Below are 18,583 nucleotides of genomic sequence, written 5' to 3' on the forward strand. Positions count from 1 at the left end.
CCCTGATGATTTGGTTTTAGTAAGGGTTTCCTCGAGACATGAACATTATTTTTGAGGTTCCTCTAGGGTTAAAAGGTTGATAAAGCCAGCATTAAAGTGAAAAAACAAGGGTTTACAACCCCTTTAATACAGTAATGTCCAGCATCTGGCCCGCTAAGGTTCTCTCCACCTTCGTTGGGCAAAGGAGACATTTAGAGTGCTACAGGTAATATGACCAACAGCTAAATACAGATGTTGATGGTGGGTAGAAGCAGTGGCTTAACTAGAACCTTCAGGGCCCCGATGCAAGAAACCATGAAGGGCCCCCCTGAAACCCAGCCAGGGCCCTTCCCTCCGAGTCCGGCGGTGGAACTCCAGGGCGTGGTCACAGGTATGACCTTTGTGAGTCCTGTAGTTCCACCACTGGCATCAGTAGTTTTTTTTTATTATTTTTATTTTTTATTTTTAGGTGCCCCATTGGGGGACTGTCCCTAGGCAGGATGGGGTCCCCGTCCCCAGAAGAGATTAGGTCCTTTTCATCAGGGCAGATGAAGTTACTGCCCCCAGGTGAGAAGGGGTCCCTGTCCCCAGGGGAGATGGGGGTCCCTGTCCCCACGTGAGAAGGGGTCCCTGTCCCCAGGGGAGGCAGGGGTCCCTGTCCCCACGTGAGAAGGGGTCCCTGTCCCCAGGGAGAGATGGAGGGGGTAAGTAATGGTGTGTGGGGGATGGGGTCCTCTCACTCACCATGACCAAGCTGTAGGCCGCGCACTCATCCATGTTGGCCTGGGCTCCATCCAGTGTGCTGGACGGGCGATCAGCATATCTCCCAGAAAGACCTTTCATCCTCTGTGTATGACGGGGGAGGAGGGGGGCTGGCAGACAAACCTGCAGTGTCCTCCGGGGGGCTCTCATAGGGCTGCACTGCATCTGTGTGCTTAAAGATTGTTTACCCGGGAGAAGTATGCAGTGCAGTGTGGGCCGGACTCGGGGGGGGGGACTCTGGCTGGGGAGAACAGACATCGGACTGAGCGGCAATGCATGGAGCAGGAGAGGGGTACTCTGAGGAGCCGGCCGAGGACACAGGTCATGCGGGGGAATGCACAACTGAAGAGCAGCCAGTGCGATAGTCGAGCATGGAGCTCTGCTAGTCACCCTCCACCTCCAGCCACCCGTGTGCATGGTGCACTGGTACCCCTAGCTGCCTATGCTGCTGCCGGCCATATGTAGAGGGAGCTGCATGGGCCCCCTGCAGCACAGGGCCCAGTTGCGGTCACGACTGCTGCACCCCCTATAGTTACGCCCCTGGGTAGAAGCATGCCCCAGGAAGTGATTTGGTGGGTGGGCAGGATCATTTGACGTGTGTTAACCCGGAAAAAGTAATAATCATCTTTTGTATAAACTGTGGAGGACAGGCGGTTGGATGGGCAGAAAGCATTGTAGTAGTGGGCACAGCCAGGGAATTGGTACTAAAGGAGTGAATTTCTTCGTTTTGAAAGGTCCAATTAGCATTTGTTGGGTGAACTGGAAAACCAGAAGGACAAACCAATAACATCTTTACAGATTCCGTCACTTCAGTGAGGGGTTTTTATATCTAGATAAAGCTTTCCAGACTTTCTCCCGAATCAGTTTGGTCTTCACTCCATAAATAATTGGATTTAGCATGGGTGGGACTAGAAGGTACGTATCGGCTAGAATGATATGAACATAAGGTGGAATCCTTTTACCGCCATACCGGTGGGTCAGGAAAGTGAAGAGGGCCAGACCATGAAAACTCAGAAAGACGCACATATGAGGTATGCAGGTGTTAAAGGTCTTCAGTCGGGCGTCTTTGGATGGAAGTCTGAAGACGGCGTGGAAGATGGCGCCGTAGGATACCAGGATGAACATCAGATCTACACCCAAGATTGTGAATGCCACAGCCAACCCCAGAGCGCTGTTTATTCTGATGTCGGCGGCAGCAAGTTTCACAATCGCCATGTGCTCACAGTATGAATGGGGCACAATGTTGGTTTTAAAAGCAGGAAATCTCGAGACCAAAACTATGCAGGGGCCAACCAAAGCCACCGCTCTGAGCAGTAAGACCATGACCAGTCTGACGATGATGGCGTTGGTCATTATGGACCCATACCTGAGCGGTTGGCAGACGGCGATATAACGGTCAAATGACATACCAAGCAAAAGTCCCGACTCCAGGCTGGTGAAGGAATGGAGGAAGAACATCTGGAGGAGACATGACTTGAAACGTATGTATCTCTTCCGAAACCAGAAGACGGACAGCATTTGTGGGGCAATGCTTGTGGATAGAAGAGCGTCATTGGAGGCCAACAGAGAAAGGAAAATGAACATAGGCTTGTGGAGGCCAGAAGAAGCTGAGATGACGGTCAGGAGCATCGTGTTTCCAAGCAATGCCAGGACATAACATAAGCAAACAACGAGACCTATCCAGTTATAAGCTCCTTCTATTCCGGGAATCCCAACCAGGATGAAGGCGGTGGGATAGAACGTGACATTGACTTTGATGTCTGGCATTCCTCTGCTGATCCTCTTCTACACCGAAGACCACAGATCTCTATGGAGGGTGAATATAGTGGAAGGATTTTGTCACCTATTTGGATTGAAGCCTTCGAATTACTCAAAACTTAACGGACATCTTGTTCTTCCCTTCTCTGAGTTCTTCTGCTGCAGGAACCACGTATGGAGAACGTCCACATATGACCTTCCCATGTCCACATATGACCTTCCTATGACCTTCCCATGTCCCTCACAACACAATATCTCCCGAAATTCTGAAAGGACAAAAAAAGAGATACAATTCAGTTCCATTCAAAGGACACACCCCCATGCCACGCCCACAGTTACAGGGTTTGTGGTTGTTTAATATGCAAATTATTATTGGTTACGCCCACATGTGCTTTTCCAACCATTACCTACCAATAATATGGAGGATGGAAGGTTTAGTCCTAACAATATTGAAGGAGTAGAAAGAGGGACAGAGAGATTTTATTCCAAAACGAGGGACAGTTTGATCCACCAGCTAACTGAGTTAAAGTCATCTGGCAGCCAGGCCCGGGACTAATTTTAAAAAAACAGGGACACTTTTTACCTTGGGATGGTCTCCTAAAATCAAGTACGGTCCTCAGAAATCAAGGGCCTTTAATACAGTGCAGTGTGATGGTGGAGGGATAACGGTGGAGGGATAATGGTAGAAGAATAATGGTGGAGAGATATTGGTGGAGGGATAATGATGGAGGGATAACAGTGAAAGGATAATGATGTAGGGATAATGGTAGAAAAATATTGGGGAGGGATAATGAGTGGAGGATAACAGTTGAGGGATAATGGTGGACAGATAAGGGTGAAGGGATAATGGTGGATGGATAATGGTGGAGAGATAATGGTCAAAGGGATAATGATGGAGGGATAACAGGGGAAGGATAATGATGGAGGGATAATGGTAGAAGAATATTGGGGAGGGATAATGATGGACAGATAAGGGTGAAGGGATAACGGTGGATGGATAATGGTAGATGAATAATGGTGGAGAGATAACGATGGAGGGATAATGATGGAGGGATAACAGTGGAAGGATAATGATGGAGGGATAATGATAGAAGAATAATAGTGGAGGGATAATGATGGAAGGATAACAGTTGAGGGATAATGGTGGAGGGATAATAGTGGAGGGATAACAGTGGAGGGATAATGGTAGAAGAATAATGGTGGAGAGATATTGGTGGAGGGATAATGATGGAGGGATAACAGTGAAAGGATAATGATGAAGGGATAATGGTAGAAAAATATTAGGGAGGGATAATGAGTGGAGGATTACAGTTGAGGGATAATGGTGGACAGATAAGGGTGGAGGGATAATGGTGGATGGATAATGGTAGATGAATAATGGTGGAGAGATAATGGTCAAAGGGATAATGATGGAGTGTTAACAGTGGAAGGATAATGATGGAGGGATAATGGTAGAAGAATATTGAGGAGGGATAATGATGGGAGGATAACAGTTCAGGGATAATTGTGGACAGATAAGGGTGAAGGGATAATGGTGGAGAGATATTGGTGGAGGGATAATGATGAAGGGATAACAGTGGAAGGATAATGATGCAGGGATAATGGTAGAAGAATATTGGGGAGGGATAATGATGGACAGATAAGGGTGAAGGGATAACGGTGGATAGATAATGGTAGACGAATAATGGTGGAGAGATAACGGTGGAGGGATAACAGTGGAAGGATAATGATGGAGGGATAATGATAGAAGAATAATAGTTGAGGGATAAGGGTGAAGGGATAACATTTGGGGGATAACAAGAAGAGATAATGGTGGAAGGATAATGGTAGAGGGATAATAATAGATGGATAATGCTGGAGGGATAACGGTGGAGGGATAAGGCTAGAGCGTTAAGGGTAGAAGTATAATAATACAGAGATAACGATGGAGGGACATTGATGGAGAGATAACAGTGGAAAGATAACAGTGGAGGGATAAAGATGGGTGTATGAGGGTGGAGGGATAATGGTGGAGGGATACTGGGGAAGGGATAATAATGGAGGGATAATGGTGGAGGGATAATAATGGAGAGGTTACAGTGAAGGGATAATGATGGTGGGATAGGGGAGGCAGGATAATGATGGAGGGATAACAAAGGAGGGATAATAGTGGAGGGATAGTGGTGGAAGTATAAGGGATGAGGGATAATGATGGAGGGATAATGGTGGATTGATAATCATAGAACAATAACAGTGGAGGGATATTGATGGAGGGATAACTGTGAAAGGATAATGGTGGAGGGATAATGATGGATGAATAATGATGGATGAATAATGGTGGAGGGATAATATATATATATATATATATAGTATCTCACAAAAGTAAGTACACCCCTCAGTGACATTTGAGTAAATCTTTTCTTCTCTCTTTTCATGTGACAACACTGAAGAAATGACACTTGTCTACAATGTAAAGTAGTGAGTGTACAGCTTGTATAACAGTGTAAATTTCCTGTCCCCTCAAAATAACTCAACACACAGCCATTAATGTCTAAACCGCTGGCAACAAAAGTCAGTACACCCCCAAAGGAAAAATCTCCAAATTGGGCCCAAAGTGTGAATATTTTGTGTGGCCGCCATTATTTTCCAGCACTGCCTTCACCCTCTTGGGCATGGGGGTCACCAGAGCTTCACAGGTCACCACTGGAGTCCTCTTCCCCTCCTCCATGACGACATCACGAAGCTGGTGGATGTTGGAGACCTTCCCCTCCTCCACCTTCCGTTTGAGGATCCCCCACAGATGATCAATAGGGTTTAGGTCTGGAGACATGCTTGGCCAGTCCATCACCTTTACCCTCAGCTTCTTTAGCAAGGCAGTGGTGGTGTTGGAGGTGTGTTTGGGGTGGTTATCATGTTGGAATACTGCCCTGCGGTCCAGTCTCTGAAGGGAGGGGATCATGCTCTGCTTCAGTATGTCACAGTACATGTTGGCATTCATGGTCCCCTCAATGATCTGTAGCCCCCCAGTGCCGGCAGCACTCATGCAGCCCCAGACCATGACACCCCCACCACCATGCCTGACTGTAGACAAGACACACTTGTCTTTGTCCTCCTCACCTGGTTGCCCCCACACACGCCTGACACCATCTGACACCAAATACCTTTATCTTGGTCTCATCAGACCACAGGACGTGGTTCCAGTAATCCATCTCCTTAGTCTGCTTGTCTTCAGCAAACTGTTTGTGGTCTTTCTTGTGCATCATCTTTAGAAGAGGCTTCCTTCTGGGATGACAGCCATGCGGACCAATTTGATGCAGTGTGCGGCGTATGGTCTGAGCACTGACAGGCTGACCCCCCCCACCCCTACAACCTCTGCAGCAATGCTGGCAGCACTCATACGTCTATTTCCCAAAGACAACCTCTGGATATGACGCTGATCACGTGACCTCAACTTCTTTGGTGGACCATGGCGAGGCCTGTTCTGAGGGGAACCTGTCCTGTTATACCGCTGTATGGTCTTGGCCACCGTGCTGCAGCTCAGTTTCAGGGTCTTGGCAATCTTCTTATAGCCTAGGCCATCTTTATGTAGAGCAGCAATTCTTATCTTCAGATCCTCAGAGAGTTCTTTGCCATGAGGTGCCATGTTGTACTTCCAGTGACCAGTATGAGAGAGTGAGAGCGATAACACCAAATTTAACACACCTGCTCCCCATTCACACCTGAGATCTTCTAACACTAAGGGCTGGTTCACACAGGGGGCGACACGAGGCGACGCGACTTGCCGTGCCGCGACCTGACAAGTCGCCCCCGTTCTGTACAATAGAACCGTTCTGAGAGGAGTGACTCGAGTCGCTCCGACTCAGAAAAAAGGTTCCTGTAGTACTTTTGGGCGACCTCGGGGCGACTTGCATTGACTTCTATACAGAAGTCATTTGCAAGTCGCCGCTGAGGTCGCGGCAGGTCGCGGCGAGGCAAGTCGTGTCGCCTCGCATCGCCCCCTGTGTGAACCGAGCCTAACGAGTCACATGACACCGGGGAGGGAAAATGGTTATTTGAGCCCAATTTGGAGATTTTCACTTAGGGGTGTACTGACTTTTGTTGCCAGCGGTTTAGACATTAATGGCTGTGTGTTGAGTTATTTTGAGGGGACAGGAAATTTACACTGTTATACAAGCTGTACACTCACTACTTTACATTGTAGACAAGTGTCATTTCTTCAGTGTTGTCACATGAAAAGAGAGAAGGAATGTCACTGAGGGGTGTACTTACTTTTGGCAGATACTGTAAATATTTGCAGATTCGGTGGGATCTCCTCTGTATGATGTTCCTGAATGTTTGGAAACATTTCTATGTATTGAATGTGTTTGTTATGGAAAAAGTGTTTTTACATTTCTAATATCTTTAAATGTAAAAAATATTAATAATAAACACAACAGAGGTTCTAACCCTTCATCATTCAGTACAATCTGGATATAAATCTTTTGTGGTGGGAATGTCGGAGGACAGAAATGAGAGGAAAGAAAGAAAAGAACGTATAAAAAAATCTCGGAAAATAAAATTACAAAAAAAAAAAGAGGAACAAACGAGCACAATGTATATTTGGGATCTCTGTATCGGGAAGGGGCTGTGGGGGGCGAGAGGTCGGGGCAGTTCAGTTGTTGATGGGATCCCCTCCCCCCATCTACAATTAAGTGAAGATACATTTTCGGGAAGAACTTTCTGAATTTTGGAAATATTAATCAGTCAGGAGAATGGATTGGGTTCCCCTCAGACTGATGACGAGGGGTCTGTAGAGATGTTGGGGTGACTGATGACGAGGGGTCTGTAGAGATGTTGGGTGAAGGTAGTTTAGTGGTCGGATCTTCTGGCCACCATCATTAGATAGATGACCTCACATGGTCATTCCATGTTCTCTCCCTTACAGATCTGTTTCCCCTCCCGGTGTGAAGCTCTATAAATGAAGAGGATCTTCTCACAGGTGGGGATCTCAGGTCTCTGGTCATTTCTTCCAATCAGTCCATTCATAAATCCGGCTTTGTATCACCGGATGTCCCCCGAGGTCCTTCAATACGTACAATAAAGACCCTCCGTGGAATTCTTTCCTTTCTCCTTCCAATATAATGAGTGATCAGATCTCATCTCTCCCGTCCCGTCTTCCCTCTTCATACAGAGCTGCAGTCCTCTTATAGTAATACCGACTGAGAATTATCACCGGTCTGCTTTCACGAGGACGGCCGCGGCGTCTACAAGACCCAACGGACCGCCACCTCCCCCGACATCATTATAATTGGATGGTCTGAGATTTGGGTGTTGGAACCAAAACATCAGATATGGAAATACCAACAAAACAGAAATGAAAAAAAAATGATATTCACATTTTCATCAGTGACATCGGGAGGGTTCAGTGGTTTTATTTAGTAATGAATGAGTCCTACAAACAGATTGATGGGGATGGCGGATAGAAGTGAGGACACCAAATGTTACAACACCCGAGTGTGAAATGGGAAGAATCTGTGTACCCCTCACCTGATCACCCATACGAGTTTGTTGGACATCCCAGCCCAAAACCATGGCCATTATAATGTAGGGTCCCTGACCTCCCTTTCATGGCCATTATTATGTAGGGTTCCTGACCTCCCTTCCGTGGCCATTATTATGTAGGGTCCCTGACCTCCCTTTCATGGCCATTATTATGTAGGGTTCCTGACCTCCCTTCCGTGGCCATTATTATGTAGGGTCCCTGACCTCCCTTTCATGGCCATTATTATGTAGGGTCCCTGACCTCCCTTTCATGGCCATTATTATGTAGGGTTCCTGACCTCCCTTCCGTGGCCATTATTATGTAGGGTCCCTGACCTCCCTTCTATGGCCATTATTATGGAGGGTCCCCGACCTCCCTTTCATGGCCATTATTATGGAAGTTCCCCGAACTCCCTTTCATGGCCATTATTATGAAGGTCCCCCGACCTCCCTTCTATGGCCATTATTATGTAGGGTCCCCGACCTCCCTTCCGTGGCCATTATTATGGAGGTCCCCCGACCTCCTTTTCATGGCCATTATTATGAAGGTCTCCCGACCTCCCTTCTATGACCATTATTATGGCGATCCCCTGACCTCCTTTTCATGGCCATTATTATAGAGGTTCCCTGACCTCCCTTCCGTGGCCATTATTATAGAGGTCCCCGACCTCCCTTCTATGGCCATTATTATGGAGGTCCCCCGACCTCCCTTTCATGGCCATTATTATGAAGGTCTCCCGACCTCCCTTCTATGGCCATTATTATGGAGGTCCCCTGACCTCCTTTTCATGGCCATTATTATGGAGGTTCCCCGACCTCCCTTCCGTGGCCATTATTATGGAGGTCCCCCGACCTCCCTTTCATGGCCATTATTATGAAGGTCTCCCGACCTCCCTTCTATGAACATTATTATGGCGGTCCCCTGACCTCCTTTTCATGGCCATTATTATAGAGGTTCCCTGACCTCCCTTCCGTGGCCATTATTATAGAGGTCCCCGATCTCCCTTCTATGGCCATTATTATGGATGTCCCCCAACCTCCCTTCTATGGCCATTATTATGGATGTCCCCTGACCTCCTTTTCATGGCCATTATTATGGAGGTCCTCCAACTTCCCTTTCATGGCCATTATTATGAAGGTCCCCTGACCTCCCTTCTATGGCCATTATTATGGAGGTCCCCCAACCTCCCTTCCATGACCATTATTATGGAGGTCCCCCAACCTCCCTTCTATGGCCATTATTATGGAGGGTCCCCGACCTCCCTTTCATGGCCACTATTATGGAGGTCCCCCAACCTCCCTTCTATGGCCATTATTATGGAGGGTCCCCGACCTCCCTTTCATGGCCATTATTATGGAGGTCCCCCAACCTCCCTTCCATGACCATTATTATGGAGGTCCCCTGACCTTCCTTCCATGGCCATTATTATGGAGGTCCCCCGACCTTCCTTCCATGGCCATTATTATGGAGGTCCCCCAACCTCCCTTCCATGACCATTATTATGGAGGTCACCCAACCTCCTTCCCATGGCCATCATTATGCAGGTCCCCTACCTCCCTTCTATGGGCATTATTATGGAGGTCCCCCGACCTCCCTTACATGGCCATTATTATGGAGTATAAAAAGGAGAAGCCACATTAATAGAGTCCAATATATAAGCATTCAATTGTAGAAAAGATCCCCATCTCTCTATAGATAGAAAAAAAGAAATGTGGAATAATAGACCAAGTTCTTCTAATAGGACCACCACAGTGAGTTCATACAACGAAGAGTGTGCCACCACCTTTAGAAAAACTCGCTTACCAGATGGCAAGCAAAACCAGGCATGTGGCTATAGCCCAGCCAAGGCCTTTGCTTGCACAGAAGATCGTGGAGATGAACTTTTGATGGATGATTGCATGGAAATCTCAAACACCGATGACACCTCTCATACCAGGACCTTTAGTTCAGCAGCCCATGTGTAATATTGCCTAACTAGGTATTTATATAGGTAAAAAGCAATATTGCACTTACATTGTAAATCATTTAAAATTTGCGCATAAAAACAAAGCCGGCCAGCTAAAAACAATCTCCCATTCCCCGAGACAGCGTGGTAACGTCAGCACGTATCCTCCTCCATACGCGTTTTGTCATATGTGATGTTGTCAATGGGGAACCATTGTGGAGGTCCCTCCCTCTTCCATGGCCAATAATATGGAGTTGCCCCTTGTGTATTTATAATCTTCCACTCATCTGGGAAGATTTTCTACAAGATATTGGAGGGTGTCTGTGGGAATCTGTGCCCATTTGTTAGGCCAGGTACTGATTTTTGGAAGAGAAGGCCTGGCTCACACAATCAGACATATTCCAATTCATCCCAAAGAAGTTTCTTGTAGGGCCCCCCTCAACCCCCCCTGGCATCAGGAAGGGCTGACATCTCACCTAGTTCCTAGGCATGGTGGGCATGGACGGTTGCAGAAAATTGAGGCGCCAGTCACTTTTAGGCTGAGTAAAAGTGAGTTTATTGCTAAAAATGACAAAAGTAGGGAGACGGGCTTAGGGCACAGGACAAGCTAGGGCAGTAGGCAAACAGACCAGCAGACTCCAAAGACAAAAACAGCCAGGTAGACAGCTGTACAGAACAAGGGCCTTAGGCCTGCACCCAATGTTCTGTACCTACATAGCAGCAGCTGTCTTCTATAGGAGCTAAAACTCATGACACCGTGCAGGGATTGTTTGGATGAGTCCATCTTGAAGCTTTCCCAGGCTCTCCATAATCCCCAACTCATGGAAGAACAATCTCTGGAACTTCATCTCAGAACTCTAACACTTTCCTCATGCCTCCAGACCACAAATAGTACTCTCCCTTGCAGAGTCTCGAGACACATGGATAAGGCATTAGGCTTCAGGCCTAACCTGCAGCTATTCTTCACACATCCACACTGGACTAAGATCTGGGTAGGATCGCTCAACTCTCTACCAGCATCTTCACACATCTACACTAGACCAAGATCTGGGTAGGGTCACTCAACTCTCTCCCAGCATCTTCACACATCTACACTAGACCAAGATCTGGGTAGGGTCACTCAACTCTCTCCCAGCATCTTCACACATCTACACTAGACCAAGATCTGGGTAGGGTCACTCAACTCTCTCCCAGCATCTTCACACATCTACACTAGACCAAGATCTGGGTAGGATCGCTCAACTCTCTCCTAGCATCTTCACACATCTACACTAGACCAAGATCTGGGTAGGGTCACTCAACTCTCTCCCAGCATCTTCACACATCTACACTAGACCAAGATCTGGGTAGGGTCACTCAACTCTCTCCCAGCATCTTCACATATCTACACTAGAGCAAGATCTGGGTAGGATCGCTCAACTCTCTCCCAGCATCTTCACACATCCACATTAGACCAAGATCTGGGTAGGATCGCTCAACTCTCTCCCAGCATCTTCACACATCTACACTAGACCAAGATCTGGGTAGGATCGCTCAACTCTCTCCCAGCATCTTCACACATCCACATTAGACCAAGATCTGGGTAGGATCGCTCAACTCTCTCCCAGCATCTTCACACATCTACACTAGACCAAGATCTGGGTAGGGTCACTCAACTCTATCCCAGCATCTTCACACATCTACACTGGACCAAGATCTGGGTAGGATCACTCAACTCTCTACCAGCATCTTCACACATCTACACTAGACCAAGATCTGGGTAGGATCGCTCAACTCTCTCCCAGCATCTTCACACATCTACACTAGACCAAGATCTGGGTAGGGTCACTCAACTCTCTCCCAGCATCTTCACACATCTACACTAGACCAAGATCTGGGTAGGGTCACTCAACTCTCTCCTAGCATCTTCACATATCTACACTAGACCAAGATCTGGGTAGGATCGCTCAACTCTCTACCAGCATCTTCACACATCTACACTAGAGCAAGATCTGGGTAGGGTCACTCAACTCTATCCCAGCATCTTCACACATCTACACTAGAGCAAGATCTGGGTAGGATCGCTCAACTCTCTTCCAGCATCTTCGCACATCTACACTAGACCAAGATCTGGGTAGGGTCACTCAACTCTATCCCAGCATCTTCACACATCTACACTAGACCAAGATCTGTGTAGGATCGCTCAACTCTATCCCAGCATCTTCACACAACTACACTAGACCAAGATCTGGGTAGGGTCGCTCAACTCTCTCCCAGCATCTTCACACATGTACACTAGACCAAGATCTGGGTAGGATCGCTCAACTCTCTCCCAGCATCTTCACACATCTACACTAGACCAAGATCTGGGTAGGGTCACTCAACTCTCTCCCAGCATCTTCACACATCTACACTAGACCAAGATCTGCGTAGGATCGCTCAACTCTCTACCAGCATCTTCACACATCTACACTAGACCAAGATCTGGGTAGGATCGCTCAACTCTCTCCCAGCATCTTCACACATCTACACTAGACCAAGATCTGCGTAGGGTCACTCAACTCTCTCCCAGCATCTTCACACATCTACACTAGACCAAGATCTGCGTAGGGTCACTCAACTCTCTCCTAGCATCTTCACATATCTACACTAGACCAAGATCTGGGTAGGGTCGCTCAACTCTCTACCAGCATCTTCACACATCTACACTAGACCAAGATCTGGGTAGGATCGCTCAACTCTCTCCCAGCATCTTCACACATCTACACTAGACCAAGATCTGGGTAGGGTCACTCAACTCTCTCCCAGCATCTTCACACATCTACACTAGACCAAGATCTGGGTAGGATCGCTCAACTCTCTACCAGCATCTTCACACATCTACACTAGACCAAGATCTGGGTAGGATCGCTCAACTCTCTCCCAGCATCTTCACACATCTATACTAGACCAAGATCTGGGTAGGGTCACTCAACTCTCTACCAGCATATTCACACATCTACACTAGACCAAGATCTGGGTAGGATCGCTCAACTCTCTCCCAGCATCTTCACACATCTACACTAGACCAAGATCTGGGTAGGGTCACTCAACTCTCTCCCAGCATCTTCACACATCTACACTAGACCAAGATCTGGGTAGGATCGCTCAACTCTCTCCCAGCATCTTCACACATCTACACTAGACCAAGATCTGGGTAGGGTCACTCAACTCTCTCCCAGCATCTTCACATATCTACACTAGACCAAGATCTGGGTAGGGTCACTCAACTCTCTCCCAGCATCTTCACACATCTACACTAGACCAAGATCTGTGTAGGATTGCTCAACTCTCTACCAGCATCTTCACACATCTACACTAGACCAAGATCTGGGTAGGGTCACTCAACTCTATCCCAGCATCTTCACACATCTACACTAGACCAAGATCTGGGTAGGATCGCTCAACTCTCTACCAGCATCTTCACACATCTACACTAGAGCAAGATCTGGGTAGGATCGCTCAACTCTATCCCAGCATCTTCACACATCTACACTAGACCAAGATCTGGGTAGGGTCACTCAACTCTATCCCAGCATCTTCACACATCTACACTAGACCAAGATCTGCGTAGGGTCGCTCAACTCTATCCCAGCATCTTCACACATCTACACTAGACCAAGATCTGTGTAGGATCGCTCAACTCTATCCCAGCATCTTCACACATCTACACTAGACCAAGATCTGGGTAGGGTCGCTCAACTCTATCCCAGCATCTTCACACATCTACACTAGACCAAGATCTGGGTAGGATCGCTCAACTCTATCCCAGCATCTTCACACATCTACACTAGAGCAAGATCTGGGTAGGATCGCTCAACTCTATCCCAGCATCTTCACACATCTACACTAGACCAAGATCTGTGTAGGATCGCTCAACTCTATCCCAGCATCTTCACACATCTACACTAGACCAAGATCTGGGTAGGGTCGCTCAACTCTCTCCCAGCATCTTCACACATCTACACTAGACCAAGATCTGGGTAGGATCGCTCAACTCTCTCCCAGCATCTTCACACATCTACACTAGACCAAGATCTGCGTAGGATCGCTCAACTCTCTACCAGCATCTTCACACATCTACACTAGACCAAGATCTGGGTAGGATCGCTCAACTCTCTCCCAGCATCTTCACACATCTACACTAGACCAAGATCTGGGTAGGGTCACTCAACTCTCTCCCAGCATCTTCACACATCTACACTAGACCAAGATCTGGGTAGGATCGCTCAACTCTCTCCCAGCATCTTCACACATCTACACTAGACCAAGATCTGCGTAGGATCGCTCAACTCTCTACCAGCATCTTCACACATCTACACTAGACCAAGATCTGGGTAGGATCGCTCAACTCTCTCCCAGCATCTTCACACATCTACACTAGACCAAGATCTGGGTAGGATCGCTCAACTCTCTCCCAGCATCTTCACACATCTACACTAGACCAAGATCTGCGTAGGATCGCTCAACTCTCTACCAGCATCTTCACACATCTACACTAGACCAAGATCTGGGTAGGATCGCTCAACTCTCTCCCAGCATCTTCACACATCTACACTAGACCAAGATCTGGATAGGGTCACTCAACTCTCTCCCAGCATCTTCACACATCTACACTAGACCAAGATCTGGGTAGGATCGCTCAACTCTCTCCCAGCATCTTCACACATCTACACTAGACCAAGATCTGCGTAGGGTCACTCAACTCTCTCCCAGCATCTTCACACATCTACACTAGACCAAGATCTGCGTAGGGTCACTCAACTCTCTCCTAGCATCTTCACATATCTACACTAGACCAAGATCTGGGTAGGGTCGCTCAACTCTCTACCAGCATCTTCACACATCTACACTAGACCAAGATCTGGGTAGGATCGCTCAACTCTCTCCCAGCATCTTCACACATCTACACTAGACCAAGATCTGGGTAGGGTCACTCAACTCTCTCCCAGCATCTTCACACATCTACACTAGACCAAGATCTGGGTAGGATCGCTCAACTCTCTACCAGCATCTTCACACATCTACACTAGACCAAGATCTGGGTAGGATCGCTCAACTCTCTCCCAGCATCTTCACACATCTATACTAGACCAAGATCTGGGTAGGATCGCTCAACTCTCTCCCAGCATCTTCACACATCTACACTAGACCAAGATCTGTGTAGGATCACTCAACCTCCCAAAACAATATATACTCTCTCCCAGCATGCATGGTGGCCAGAGAAACTCATGCTAAATGGTTGGGAGAAGTATGCACATTCATAATTCAGCCTTACTGTGATACTAATGCCAAAGGTGCCACCTACTGGGAGGGACCAAAGCTATGACATTTGAGGTGAACCCAAATTACCAAAAAAACTGCAAATCAAGCCAGGTTAATTACAAACTAGCACAGCTAAATGTGTTGGTAACCCCCTGTTTAAGACAAGGGATCTACATTCAGTAGGGTTGAGGTCAGGACTCTGTGCAGAACACTCATGGTCCTCCAGACCAAGCTGGTCAAACCATGTTGTTATGGAGCTAGCTCACAATCAGTGTTCCAATTAATCCCAAAGGTGTGCAGTAGGGTTCTGTACGGGACACATGAGTTCCTTCACACCAAACTGACTAAATTTACTGCACCTGGCTCATGAAAAATAATAAAGAAAAAAATGTTGTAAGGTTCCTCCCCCCGATCCATACTAGACCCTTTGGGGGGGACCCTTCCCTTTTAAGGGGAACCCCATGCCATAATTTTTTTTAAATGGTGTGGGGTCCCCCTCAAAATCCATACCAGACCCAACCCTGGGCTGTGGTTGGGGGGGTCTGCAGGCAGGGAGCTACTCCAAATCTGGAAGCCCCCTTTAACAAGGGGCCCCCAGATCCCACCACCCATGTAAATTAGTATGGGGTACCCTACCTATTTACTAAAAAAGAGTAAAAAAGTAAAAAAATACATAGACGGTTTTTGACAATAATTTAATAAAAAATAAATAAATAATGTCCCCCGATTTAGATTCATCGCTAATCACACCGCCCATAGCAAAAAACACGAAAAAGAAAAGGAATTCTCTTTCTCTGTCAATGAAGGCTAACCGCCTACTACCTGCCTCTTCTGCCCTCTGACAGTTCTTATATAGGTAAGGGGGTAGGACCACTTGGCAGCATCACCTGGTGGCACCACCCCCCTTATGCCATCAGTGACCCAGCATGCACTGGTTCCGTGACATCACAAGGGAGGGGGCGGTGCCACCGGGTGATGTCACCAGGTGACCCACCCTCACCTATATAAGATCTGTCAGATGGCAGATTACGCGGCTGGCCTTCATGGGCGGTGGGGGCCTTTTTTTTTCTTTTTTGAGTGCAGTGGGCGGCGTGATTGCCGATGGATTTACAATGGGGGACATTGTTTTTTTATGTTTTAATAAAGGAATTGTCAAAAGGTGTGTCTGTGTTTTTATTACTTTTTGACACTTTTTTGATGAATGGATAGGGGTACTGATAGGGGTATACTCATTCACATTGGGGGCCTCCTTGTTAAAGGGGGCTTCCAGAATCTGATAAGCCCCCCTCCCGCATAGCCCTACAACCACAGTCCAGGGTTCTGGGGAAGAGACCCTTCTTCCCCACTGTGGTTGTAGGGCTATGCGAGCAGGAAGCTTATCAGAATCTGGAAGCCCCCTTTAACAAGGAGGCCCCCAGATCCTGCCCCCCTCATGTGAATGAGTATACCCCTATCAGTACCCCTGCCCATTCATCAAAAAAGTGTCAAAAGTAATAAAAACACAGCTGCAGCCTGGCAGTTCAGAAAAGGGGAGCCCCCCCTCTGAACCATACCAGGCCAAATACCCTCAGCATGAGGGGAAGAGGTGCCCCTTTTCTGAACTGCCAGGCTACATGCTCGGATAAGGGCCTGGTATGGTTTTTGGGGGGCCAACACATAGTTTTTTTTTTTTTTTTTTACCAGCAAATGTCAGCGGGGAAGCTCGTTGACAGCTGATGACTCATCAGTTGTTAGGGACGTCACGGCCGGCTTCCCGGGCCCTGCTCCTTAACAACCAGCTTTAACTGAGCCCTAATTGGGTAAAATGCACAGTGCATTGCAGGGCATTCGGTGGGGCAAACATCTGCCGAACACCCTGCAAAACTCTAGTCAAGGCTCTGTACATTACACTAGAGTATCTCCATACCAAACCACGATTGGGGGGGGACAGTCATGCCGGAACAGAAGAAGACCTTCACCAAACTGTTACCCCAAGGTTGGAAGAGCACATTTGTCTACAATAGATTTGTATGCCGGAGCATTACCACAACCCTTTTATAGTAGGGATGAGCAGAACCCCCCCCCCGATGTTGCTCACAGAGTTTCACCAAAACAAATCCAACGTTTGGATGCCAAATCTGATCCCCATTGAAGGGAAAAGGAGCTGAATATGTCAAATCATTTTTCTCAATTTTTAAGGCTGATATCCAAGGTACTGGTAAAAAAAAAAAAAGTGTAGAGCCCAATTCAATTTATTTTTATTTTTTTATAGGAAGCAGTGAATAATAATAATACTTAAAGTTAAAGTTCAGTTTTAAAAATACACTATTCCTTTTAAAAGAAATAAAATTCTAAAGAACGAAAACCTGAAATTCTAAAATCCGAAAAAAAATTGAAAGAACGAAAATTCGAAATGCAAAAATCCGAAAATTCAAAAGAACCAAAAATTCGGAAACTTGAAAATCTGAAAATTCAAAAGAACGAAAACGATTCGGATAATTTCTATTATAATTAAAATATTACATTTATTAACCATTATTACAGTTTTTATTATTATTATTACTTATTAATAGTAAATAAAAATAATAATAAAAACTATAATAATGGTTATAAACAATTAAAATTATAGGTATTGGAATTTCCTTTCAAATTCGGCTGTTAGTGAACGTAACAAATACAAATTTATCTGCAATTACGAATTATCTGGCATTTGTTATTCACTAGAAATTATCCAAATTTTTTTTTTGTTCTTTCATATTTTCCCATTTTCAGATTTTTGTTCTTATTTTCGTATTTTCGGTCTTTCTGATTTTTGCATTTTCGAATTTTTGGATTTTCACTCTTTCGACTTTTCAGATTTTCATTCTTTCGAATTTTCAAATTCTGGATCTTCGTTCTTTCAAATGATTTCAAATTATGAAAATAACGAATACTGCATCTAAACGAATGGAACATAACAAATACAAATTTATCTGAAGTTACGAATTATACGACATTTGTTATTCACTAGAAATTATGCAAATTTTTTTTTGTTCTTTCATATTTTCGGATTTTTGTTATTTTTTTTTTTCAGATTTTCTTTCTTTCTGATTTGTGGATTTTCATTCTTTTCGAATTTTCAGATTTTCATTCTTTCGATTTTCAGGTGTTCGAATTTCAGATTTCCGTTCTTTCGAATGATTGCAAATGATCAAAATAACGAATACTGCATCTAAATGAATGGAACGTAAGGAATTATAATTTATCTAAATTTTTACGAATTATCGAAATAACAAATACTGCATCTATACGGATGGAATGTAACTAATTATAATTTATCCGAAGTTAAGAGTTTATTCAAAATAACGAATATCGTTCATAATGAATGATCCAAAAAA

The 18,583-nt window shown here is 46.0% G+C and overlaps 1 protein-coding gene across 1 annotated transcript; it reads right to left on the bottom strand.

Annotated features, from left to right (window-relative positions):
• Positions 1-1,319: 1,319 nt before the first annotated feature.
• On the bottom strand, positions 1,320-2,772 carry LOC143956710 (olfactory receptor 52A1-like). Its single transcript, XM_077466903.1, has 2 exons — positions 2,728-2,772; positions 1,320-2,695 (listed from the first exon to the last, which is right to left on the bottom strand). The coding sequence occupies exon 2, from the start codon at positions 2,506-2,508 to the stop codon at positions 1,546-1,548; it is 963 nt and encodes a 320-aa protein (XP_077323029.1). The 5' UTR covers positions 2,509-2,695; positions 2,728-2,772; the 3' UTR covers positions 1,320-1,545.
• Positions 2,773-18,583: the final 15,811 nt, after the last annotated feature.

This window comes from Lithobates pipiens, unplaced genomic scaffold (assembly GCF_037356315.1).
Source record: "Lithobates pipiens isolate NorthernLeopardFrog02 unplaced genomic scaffold, aLitPip1_a1.2 Scaffold_41, whole genome shotgun sequence".
NCBI classification, from domain to species: Eukaryota; Metazoa; Chordata; class Amphibia; order Anura; family Ranidae; genus Lithobates; species Lithobates pipiens.

Bases quoted from the DNA above. Each gene is read 5' to 3' on its own strand.
- LOC143956710 (XM_077466903.1), bottom strand. From the start codon at position 2,508: ATGCCAGACATCAAAGTCAATGTCACGTTCTATCCCACCGCCTTCATC.